Here is a 10,878-nt window from a genome sequence, read left to right as displayed (position 1 = left end):
TACTAGATCTTAGCTTTTTAAATTACTAATTATTATATATTTAGCTATATTATCAGCCGAGATACAATAGTTTCAAAATATCAACTTTTTTTAGTTCTTTTTTTTTTTTGCACCCCACTGTAATAAGAAGATACCATATATGTCCTCTCTAGATGGAGCTCAGAGGGTCGGCCGTTATAATACCTTCAATTTCCGGTTTCTGCATGCTACATAGATTGTGGCTCGCGCAAACCTATTACCTTGCCTAGCATATATCTTTTTAGAACGTCACAGCCTCCACGGGTGTTGGATTTCAAATGGTTCGGGAGATTCGCAGCGAAATGACTAAATGCGTAGCTAACAATTGCTAAGGTTATTTGATAGATCTATCATTACGCGAGAGTGTTACCACGTGGAATCAAACACTACTTATATGTGTTGTCAGAATTGGAAACTGAGGCTTTGTGAGAGTATAGATCAGTACAATCCAGACCTATGAAGTCCTCCGAAGCAGTTCATAGAAACTTAAATGGAGATGAAGAGCGGTTTTCCCCAGATGAAAATGTCGGAGACACCTCCTCCCGCTCCGCATCCAATACCGCAGCCACCTGTTCTCACGAACCCGGACAAGGCCTCCTCCAGCGCGGTCGCATTTCATCGCTTATCCTTGCCATGGCGGCTCTGCGCCTCGACAACAAGAGGACGGAGGAGATAGTAAAGAGAGAATACGAGGTGCTTGGTCCAATTAGAAGAACGCAAGCGCCTCAGCATGTAGTAGGTCTGGATAGCGAATATGTATTTGTGGATTAGTGACTGCGCGCGAGCAGGAGGTGCTTTATACAGTAGGCAGTAGAATTAGATAGCCTAGTGGTTCTAGGACTAGCAGCAACCAATATCACAGCTTGAACCCCTCACAAATACTCAAAGCAAGTCACGTACTTTTAGTGAGACTAGAGTGTATAACGAACGCTTTTCCTTCAGCATCTGCAGTCCTCCCGTCAATCCACGCGATTGCGGCGCAGAATCTCGTAGATGGCTCCACTTTTAATATGGACTTGTATTTAACAAGTTTCAGATTGTCACACATTCCTCCTTACACGACTTCTTGAGTGCTTTCTCTTCTGGATCTGTCAAAAACAAATTATCGAATTCCATTGAAGAACAGCTTCCACCTCAATCTCTCGCCGCGTCATTCTTCATGTTCCCTAGACAAAAACACCTGGATATGCTAGAAACGCTCGATCGATCGATCAACAATGTAGCAAGATCGTACCAAGTGCTCGATACATACTACATTTTGGAGAGCAGTTGTGGAGAGCCAAAGATGGCCAGGTAGAGAGTTCCACTATGGCATTGGTCTGGTCTTCCTGCTTATCAATGTGCCATCCTGCGATCCGTCAGCGTGATGACGAAGATGCGCCACGATGAGGAAAGGAGCGTACAGCCTCGTTCTCAAATGTATCGATTTTCAAGTTCTACAGTGATTAGCGATTGCAGTTCCACCTCTGCAAGTAGTATTCCAAAAGTCCAGTCATCATGAGATTGAGGATGGAGCAATCACGCCGATTACCCTACAGCTGACTTCTCATGCTAAGCTACGAACGGAAGGTGGGGTTGTTCAGAATTGTTGCGCAGCAGCGTGCAGGGGTGAAGCCACAATTGCTAATCACTGTACTTCAAGAACAGGCCAGTCTCCACGGTTTAATCAATGTAGAGTCTGAAGGGCTTGCGATAGATACAGTGGTAGTGCTCTTAGATCAATGACCTCTCATCCCTCTAGTGGTCTGGAAGTATTCATTAAGAGGCTCAGCATGCTCCCACAGTAATATCTCATCACACGTTAAGATAGCTTATGGTGTATAGCTAGTCCAGTTTAATTCTCGTCACACTTGTCTTGGAGGCGTAAACCAGGTATGTGATAAAGCTTATCTTGTAAACATAAGCATTGAGAATTAATACTGCATATAAACCACGGCTTGCTGGCGCACTCACTACTACTGAACCGAGTAACTTCGACAGGGCCTGTGACTTGTTATATTCCAGCAGTGAATATGGCGACGAGGAATTCATTTAAGACAACGATGGAAAAACCTGGTCAAAACAAGCTTGCACTAAGCTTTTCATATCGCGTACTAGATGACGATGATATTGACTTATTGACCTACGGTAGCTCTAAGTACGCATTCGTCACTGATGGGGATACACTGGTTATTTATGATCCAGACAAAGATTTGTACGCAGATTGCTTTCAGCCAAAAAACCTATATTGGACAACCCTCACTATCACATCGGTAGTTGCCGACAAAGATGATTTCTTTGTCGGTATGTCTGATGGTAGAGTGTTTTCATGTTCCAAAACGTCTAGCGGCTATGAATATAATCGATATATTGGTACAATCCCTGGGGCTTTCGTCGATGATGAAAAAGCAAATCAGAAGCCGGAAACGCTCCTTGGAGTGAACGAGAATTGGCTTGTTTACCAGAGCACTTGTCCTAGGCTTGTATTCCGGTCTAGAGAATCACAATTAAACTCCAAGCCAACATTCTCGCGTAGTTTCACAGGAAAGATCATAGCGCATGCCTTCTGCAGCGATACCAGTGTATTAAGAGTGGTAGTTCGTGAAGATAAAAGAAGATACAAGCTCTATAAGATTGATCCAAACAAGGAACGCAACAAGCAAGTTTTCAAGTTGCAAGTAAAGAATGATTCAGACACTCTGCTTGCAGTTTCCGATAAAGGCGACATGGCCTTTGCGGCTCTCAACGGATTGCACATCTATCGACCAGAGACAGGTGATAATTCGCCAGGTTTTACGCATCTTGACCCTCTTACTTCGAGTCTTCAAGCCTCAAGGTATGGTGATGCCTGCTTCGCCGCTTACCATGGCAGTGAGTACTTTATTCTCTGTATAGGGGGCGCAATAGGCATCGCAAAGAAGCACCCTGAGAAGTGGGAGAGTGTCTGCTATTGTTCAAATAGGGCGCAGCAACGATCCGCCGAGTTTGAGATTAGCGAAGCCAAATACCCTTATTCAGAAGATCCCAAAATGGACGATCAAGGAAGACTGGTCTTAAGGCTCGTAAACGATCCCAACAGCAATGACAAAGAACAAAGGATTTTATTCAGCTCATCATTCATGACTGATAATGACCTTTGAGGAAGTAAGAACGCGAAGCTTCAGATATAGTAGGTGGATAGTGAGCCATACAATTATTGCAATGGAATTGAAAGTAGTTATTCGTAGGTCTAGACCCTCAGTCCAGAAGATTCAAGTATAAATAGTTAAATCGCTTAACTAGTACTTCAGAGAATTGCTAAAACACGTCTGCATTACGCCTTGAAGAGTGAAACAAGTTGTCTTGAATTAGTTAGTCCCGTTCCTCGATCCTATTTTCGTTTCTCCTCAATCACATTATTCCGTTTGCTGTATAGCATAGGCCTTAATTTTAGCATGATAGAAGGTTTGACTATACAGGGCGGGTAGGCGTTAACGATAGCGTGATTGAAGTTATGTATCTTAGAGTATGGAGGTAATTAGTCTAAAGTAACTAGTTAATTAGTTAAGTAACTACTCGTATTGTAAGTGCGGGGTCAGTTCTGCACTAACCGTATTAGGAAGCTGCTTCGATCTCACGTACTGGCCAGGGTGGCAATCAGGCATGAACAAGCGCGCGACAGTCGCCACGAGGCTGGCGGTGACTTCTTATACCTATAGTACCATTCGGAAGTCTAGGCGAGTCAGTTTATCACCTTCATAGGGTCTTAGGGGTCAAGTGCCATGCTGTACAGCATAGACTTGGATTTTGGCACCATCGAAGGCTTGACTGCGCACGGCGTGCAGGCGTCAACGATGGCGTAATTTTTGTATTTAGAAGTATACAAGTAGGCTAAAGTAGGCTAAGAAGTTATTGACAGAATATTGCAGATTGATCACACGCGCTTGGAAGATTATGAATGCTTGATTTCAAAGTACCTGGTGTTCGTCTCGCGACGGGGTGCATCTCGTGACTTAGGGATGGACGTTAACACCCTTCCCTGTGTGCCGGAAAACAGTGAGCAGGAATGAGCCAATGAGATCCAGCATCTCGCAGGGATGACTGCTGACCTTGCGCTCTCATTGGCTAGTTCCAGCCCACCGGGCTTTCCGTTACACAGAGAGGGACTTTAGTTACCGCTTGTTTCTCGCGGCACTGGAGGATTTGCGTACACCAGTGATAGAAACTGTCTTAATTTTATCTTGTTTTAATGCGTTGTTGTGGCTCAATTGCGCAGAACGTAAGGTCAAGTTTAGTGGGGTGAGCCACTTACTCATATGGGCCGCTTACTGATAAACCATGTCAATTAACTAGGTATAAAATTATAAAACTATCACTATCTATTTAGCTTATAGAGATTAAGGCTGAAGTATAGGCCTAAGCTTCGTAGTCCAAACGAAAGTTATGATTAGTGTTATCAAAGACACCAGCCCTCTACGCCCTGAAATCTAAGGGGATGTAATCCGTACACGATAAGTGTTCGCTGGCATCATTCTTCGATAGATCGAATATTAGTAAACATTCCTTCATTGGCTTATTGCGGTGTTCATGAGGACGGCCCTGAACTCGGATGATAAGGTTTTTTCCGTCAGATTGAATATCCCTTATCGTCGTGTTACTTTTGTTGTCTTCCCATTGCAAATTGTGATCTTTCGATACTTTCCAATCTTGCATCATATCATGTTGAGCGAATTTATGCCTTTCCCATTCTTCCTGGCCGTTTTCTGCGCACAACTCTCCTGCAGCTATACCTATCTCTGGGTATTTAGAGTCACTGTATGCAAAATATTCCTCCAACTCTCCTGCAAAACAAGTAAACTGTGGCAAACTATCCGGAGTACCTATGGAAAAGGGTTCTGGCATCGGGTCTGCGAATGGATTCCATATAATAAAATCGCCTTCATCATGACAGGCTATAACGCCACTTTTCGAAAGGTCGACTAATTCGAAATGTTCGGGTATTTTAAACTCGTTGCTCTCCTTCTGGAGACAATCATACATAATCGAGTGTATAAAAACACTATCTTCATTTTGTGTTGCGAACGTAAGCATTTTGAATTTATCGTCGATTATTAGCTTACAAATAGGTTCTTTGAAAGGGAAAGTGTATGGCTTATTTGACTGTCTTAAAAGGACTATTTCATGATTTTTAGTCTGATAAACAAGTACGTCTGCGTTACACCCGAGTAAGGTGATCGCTCGGTGTGAGGTATCCTGTTCGAAATTGTTATAGGCACCGAGCTTCTCACGTTTAGAACTGATAAGCTTAAATTTCGATTTAGCTTTTTTGCCCTTTATAAACGAAAAGATCGTTCCATCTGACAGGCCGGCGTAGAACCCATTCTCGAAGTTGATCAAGGACGTGAATCGACGAGTGAGTGTTTCTTGGCGATTTGTGAGTATTTTATCGAACACAATTGCTTTAGTCGAAACTCGGTAGATAACAACCCGGCTAGGTGCAACGATAAATGCATAGTAACGTTTTCCAAAAGCGGAAAATATCACACTATCATCACAGGGTTTTGAAACCATTTCGTGATTTCCGTGAATATAGTTTTCTTGGTTGCTTCTGTGAAACTCTATGTACAAAGTGAAACTTTATAGACTTTCCGGTAGCGAAGGACCGCGCATTTTGTAGTAGTTAGCCAATATTTGGATATTCAGAAGAGTAATATAAAAAAAGCTGTTACCTTACGCTAAGTCAATTACTCCCGTAAGCAGTGGTGAAGCATTCTGGCTATTACACACCTGAAGCTCCGCCCACTTGTACATATCTCACTCGTAAATTAGCCAAGCATCTGATGCGCTGACAACGATTTGTATATTGCTATCATTGAAAGAATCATGTGACAAGATGGTGCTGCTTTGTTGGCTTTTTCACTAGAAACTTGCAGTAGAGCGATAGGCTGAGGAGCATTTGTTCTGCTCTAGACAAATACGAAATCTAATGCATGACCTACAATAGTCCTCAAAGCACGATATGCGTCGTTTCTAAGTTGAATCATACAAAATTTTATGTAGTAGCAGAGCAGAGATCGTACATCGCTAAACTTACTGCATCATAGTGTCTATTCGTACATTGCCGTGACGCTGACTGCGTCTATTGAGTCAGCTACATCATCAGTCCGCCCTACACATATAATGTGAGAAGTTCGGACGTTGCCTCTAGACTGCTATCCAAGCCTAGTATCTTAAAAATGCTGACTGCATGGAGTATAGGTGAGTGATAGGGAGGTGGCGTGTGATATGAGAAATGTATAAATGTCATTTTGTAAACGGGCTTATCTTCAGATCTTGAGTCAAAGCAATCATTCTACTGTACTAATGCAGTTATTACATAGCTGTTAAGAGTATGGGTCTTGAGTGGAAGTAATATAAGACTTCTGGTGTCAAGGCTCTAGAGGCTGGTTTTCGCAGATGAAGCGTCAGGGTGCAGTGAACAAAGGTTCTCGCAAGTAGCTTATATATTGTACTTGCACTCGTAAATTAAGTTGAACACATGGAGCTATAAGGGCTCAATGCCTACTGCTAACTATATACTAAGGTTTTCTGCAGAGTGCTCTGTTGCCCTGTCGCGCCAAGCTGTACAGATCACAGAGCAAGTCACGTGATCAGCTCTAGCTGGTGTGGCTGTAGGATTGCGGCACGGTCGTAACCAGTTTGTACTGATGACAGGTCCAAGCGCGTAAGCAATTTCTGGGATCGTAACAATAGCGCCCTCTTCACGCTTCGCTAGGCGTCATCTTTTTCCCAATTTGCTTCACCGTGGCGCTTCACGAATGCCTTTAACTACTCTAGGGCTGAGATTCAGAAGAACCTTTAGGAATATATATGTATATCTATATTTTTAGCTTATTTAATACAGCTAAATGTGGAGATCATAGATATATAGTTTTTAAATATATAACTTACTTACTATCCCTCCACGTGTGGCGGAAAACCCTGTGTGGCGGCATGCCGGCAGTGCTCCCACTCCTACAAAGCTAAACGCAGCAGATAGATCCAGAGAATCTCGGAATAGATTCCTCAGCATCATAGATCTCTCGGTACTTTATCTCGTCGCTTCCAAATTCCTGCTTAGCTAGCAATACCACAGCTTGCTGCCAGCATATACTGCAGCCCCGCCTCGGACAGCCTCGGACGCGCTCAAGGTTTTAACGTATGTATTTAAGAGTTTGCTGAGCTATATAGAGACACATAAAGGGTATATCCCGAGCGGGATACTACGGTATCCTAGGTCGCGGTGCTGTTGCGCAAGTCTATTGCTCTACAGAGCAGGATTAACAACCAAGGCGCGCTACTCGCAGGCCGTACAGAAATGCTGCAAGCGGCTTAGCGGTATTCTTCCCGCGCCAATTCCAGACACTTGCGTGAGCGTCATTTCGATGGAGCCACCTGACGCTAACCATGACTCGCTTGTGTGCTTAAACGCCGCACTAGACTCCACGCATGCCTGTTGGAGAAGAGAATAGTAGTACAGGTAGAGACTTATATGTGGTCCTGCAACAGTGTCAGAATTAGCTTAGAGTAGTTAGTATAGACATAATTTCTATTCACTCATAACAGAATAACTACGTTTTACTAGAAGCTAAGAAACGCTATACGCCCAGAACGACACCCTAGACACACTATGTGCCTATACACTGCATTGACACGGTCCCGATACTGAGGAGGAAGCCATAGAAACCGCCGCGTTTGACGCAATACCCATTCGCCATCTACGGCAGCATATGGCAGCTCTTGGGCTGGAAGGGCGGATGCAACAGCGATAAGATCTAACGGTAAGGAGATATCCCCTTTGTTAGTGTGGAGAGTCCGGCCATCTGACGAGAGCACCACCGCCACGACCTGACCTGAATGGTCCTCTAGCACGCTGCGACAGTGGCCTGTGGCTGTCTCCCACACCCGCACTGTGCTGTCGTCGGATGCTGAGGCGACTAGCTGCCCATCTGGCGAGAACACCACCGCCCTGACATAGTTTGAATGGCCCTCTAGCACGCTACGACACGTGCCCGTCGCTGTCTCCCACATCCGCACTGTGCTGTCGTAGGATGCTGAGGCGACCAGCTGCCCGTCTGGCGAGAACACCACCGCGTTGACCTCTCGTGAGTGGCCCTCCAACACACTCCGGCATGCGTCCCACTCTACGTCTCTCCCAGAAATCACTCTCACTGCCTGTGGTACCTGTTCAACAAACACCTTTCGCACAATGCTCGACTCGGGCGAGAAGAGAAGAGCTGAAGAATATATCTGGAGGGGAGCCTTAGCCAGTATTGGTACAAATCGCAGCACAAATCGGACGGCATCATAGAGAAACTTCGCAACGGTACTATTAGACGGCTACATGTAGGTTAGTATTAAACACTGTAACACTTAGATAGGAATGCTCTACCGTCGCTAGCGCCTGTAGCCTGGCTAGTAGTCGCACGCATAGACTCGTTTCGTTGAGCAGACTCATAGCCTCCAGCCAGTGAAGAAGGTGTTTCTCAAGGAAGCAGTGCGTGGCGTCTCCGTCTTCAACACTGCGCCCGCTGCACTCGAGATGACCGACCCAGTAGCGGCACGCGTACTGCAGCTCAGGTGGCAGGTTGCGATCAACTGTCTTTTCGTCGATCTCTCCCCGTAAAGCTCCAGGGTTTAAGAGGTTGCACATGTCTTGTCGAAGACCGCTTGGCGCCGACATGAGCTCCAGGCAGCGAGATGCCAGCTTCTCGTGCATACCGGTCTTCTTTACCCAGAAGCTATTGTCGTTGCATCTCTTCCTGTTGAGTAGAAAGTCGCGGAACGAAGGGTGATGCAATCGCACTGGCGAGTTTGGGTCTTGTGGGACATCTACAATCGAGTATAGCTCATATAGCGTTCGATGCACATCCTCTATAGGAACACGCAGTAGCTGAGCTAGGGGAGAAGTAGAAAGCGGCGATTGTAGAAGCACAATCGCCCCAAGTGTCTCTCTAATCAGCGTGTACCATCTCTTCCTTTCCTGTTTCCTGTATCTGCGAACAGGGTTCCTAAGCACTGTAAGGTATATGCTGTCTAATCGCTGTTCGGGCAGAATCTCGAAGTGCTCATCTATACCAGAGTCGCTAGATGAGCTGTCATTTGCCGAGCTGCTGTCTATAGAGGAGCCGTCCTTAAGAACAGCACGCAGTCGGTCAGTAACGAATTGTCCACCTTCCTGGATGAAGCGACATGCAGTCGCAGCCCAGATGAACAAGCCGCTTGCACTCTGCACTAACAGTCCAATAGTCTCTACACCCGGCCAGTCCTCAGTCTGGTAACATTCTCTTGCTATAATCTTAAAGTGATGCTTAAGGAAAGTGGCTATGTCGTGGTTAACGATTAACGGCGAGATGTTGTGCAGGATAACGTCCTTGTGCTTCGAGTCCGCTATCGTCTTAAACCCGTGCCGGATCGGCACCTCTGGCCTGCTTGTCAGCAACACCCGCAGTCGGGCGCCTGTCAATGACGGCCGCACCTCAGCCAGCAGCTGCACAATAATGCGGATATTGTCGTTGCTATCGCACTCATCAAGCGCGTCCACAACCAGAACGAGCGAGGCTGGATAGCTGCTGTCGCCAAGCTTCGACAACGGCCCGAGGACAAGGTGATGCCACTGGTCGCGCAGAGACTGGCTAGCAATGTCGTCGCGCTCTACAACTGCGTCGCTAATGCGCCGCTTTAATGCTGGCACGTTGCGCGCAAGCTGCACCGCAAGGCTCGTCACGAACTTGCCTGCGTGGCCGACGTCGCCGCCGCCGCGCGAGAAGAAGAAGCTGGCTGCCAGACGCTGCTTGTCGTAGTAGCTGCGTGCCACCGTCCGCGCGATTGTCGACTTGCCTGTGCCTGCCAGGCCGCTCAGCCAGAAGATGCACCGCTCGTCTTGCCCGTCCGCCCAGCTGTATATCTCTTGTAGCAGGTCGACGCGCGTGTCAGGGAGGCATGTAGGCTCGTGCTGCTTAGCGTACGAGTTGAAGGGCGCATCTTCGGCACGCGGGAGACGGTCGAGTGTATTCTCAAGTCCTATTTAACGTGTCTGCTTAGCGTGTGCCATGTCTACTGAACGGCTTGACGGCCCTCGGCCAATCCCGCGACGTACCAATGTGGACAGAGCCGTTGATGTTGTTAGCTTGGACGCTCTTGTATGCGTTGCCGAACGCTATGTTGGATGTCGTAGAGACCATGGCATCGCTGTAGAAGACTGCACTATTAGTGGTGTGTCGATGATAGAGTCTGCGGTAATGGTCTGCGGCACAGCACCTCCTCGGCCTCAGCCTGGCGGCTATGCAGCCCGCAGCCTGACGACTTCGAGCAGCCACTTGTGGGGTCTAAGGCTGGAGCGAAGCACACGCAACTGTCGCAGCGTGCTAGAAGATCAGCTTGCACTCATCTCACACATCGCATTTTCGCCAGACGGCCAGACTCTCCAAACTAACGTAGTGGATATCCCCCTACTATTAGACCTCATCGCTATTACATCCGCCCTTCTAGCCTAAGAACTGCCATATGCTACAGTAAAAGGCGAATGGGTATCACGTCAAACGTGGCGGTTTCTATCGCTTCCTCCTTAGTATCGGAACTGCGTCACGGTAATATATAGGCATAGAGTGTGTCTAGGGTGCTATTCAGAGCGTGTAGCGCTTCTTAGCTTCTAACTAGTAGACCGTAACCTTAGCCTTAGCCGGGTGGCCCTGTCTAAGCTACGCTCGCGGGACAAGGGTCTGACATCAGCGCTGATATAATACCACTAACCCCGTTACGGCATTTCCGTACGACGTGCAGGTAGCGCGCCTTAGCTGTCAATCCTGCTCTACAGGTCAACATACCTGCACAACAGCACCACGGCTAAGGATGCTGTAGCAC

At 46.8% G+C, this 10,878-nt stretch overlaps 4 protein-coding genes across 4 annotated transcripts; 2 read left to right on the top strand and 2 right to left on the bottom strand.

Moving 5' to 3' along the window:
• Positions 1-474: 474 nt before the first annotated feature.
• On the top strand, positions 475-789 carry COCVIDRAFT_115407 (hypothetical protein; the record flags this gene model as incomplete). The annotated part of the gene is made up of 1 exon (XM_014694977.1): positions 475-789. One exon carries the CDS (start codon positions 475-477, stop codon positions 787-789), a length of 315 nt encoding a protein of 104 aa, XP_014550463.1.
• A 1,241-nt stretch (positions 790-2,030) lies between these two features.
• Positions 2,031-3,137, top strand: COCVIDRAFT_21098 (hypothetical protein; the record flags this gene model as incomplete). Its single annotated transcript, XM_014694976.1, has 1 exon — positions 2,031-3,137. One exon carries the CDS (start codon positions 2,031-2,033, stop codon positions 3,135-3,137), a length of 1,107 nt encoding a protein of 368 aa, XP_014550462.1.
• A 1,312-nt stretch (positions 3,138-4,449) lies between these two features.
• On the bottom strand, positions 4,450-5,547 carry COCVIDRAFT_21097 (hypothetical protein; the record flags this gene model as incomplete). The annotated part of the gene is made up of 1 exon (XM_014694975.1): positions 4,450-5,547. One exon carries the CDS (start codon positions 5,545-5,547, stop codon positions 4,450-4,452), a length of 1,098 nt encoding a protein of 365 aa, XP_014550461.1.
• A 2,283-nt stretch (positions 5,548-7,830) lies between these two features.
• Positions 7,831-10,205, bottom strand: COCVIDRAFT_59039 (hypothetical protein; the record flags this gene model as incomplete). The annotated part of the gene is made up of 3 exons (XM_014694974.1): positions 7,831-8,355; positions 8,408-10,038; positions 10,115-10,205. Coding segments are annotated over 3 exons (2,247 nt in total), but the record flags the coding sequence as incomplete, so codon positions are not given.
• Between the last annotated feature and the right edge of the window lie 673 nt (positions 10,206-10,878).

This window comes from Bipolaris victoriae (genome assembly GCF_000527765.1).
Source record: "Bipolaris victoriae FI3 unplaced genomic scaffold scaffold_188, whole genome shotgun sequence".
Classification (NCBI taxonomy): Eukaryota; Fungi; Ascomycota; class Dothideomycetes; order Pleosporales; family Pleosporaceae; genus Bipolaris; species Bipolaris victoriae.
The sequence above is the reverse complement of the archived record's forward strand: the minus strand, read 5'-3'. Positions and strand labels throughout refer to the sequence as shown.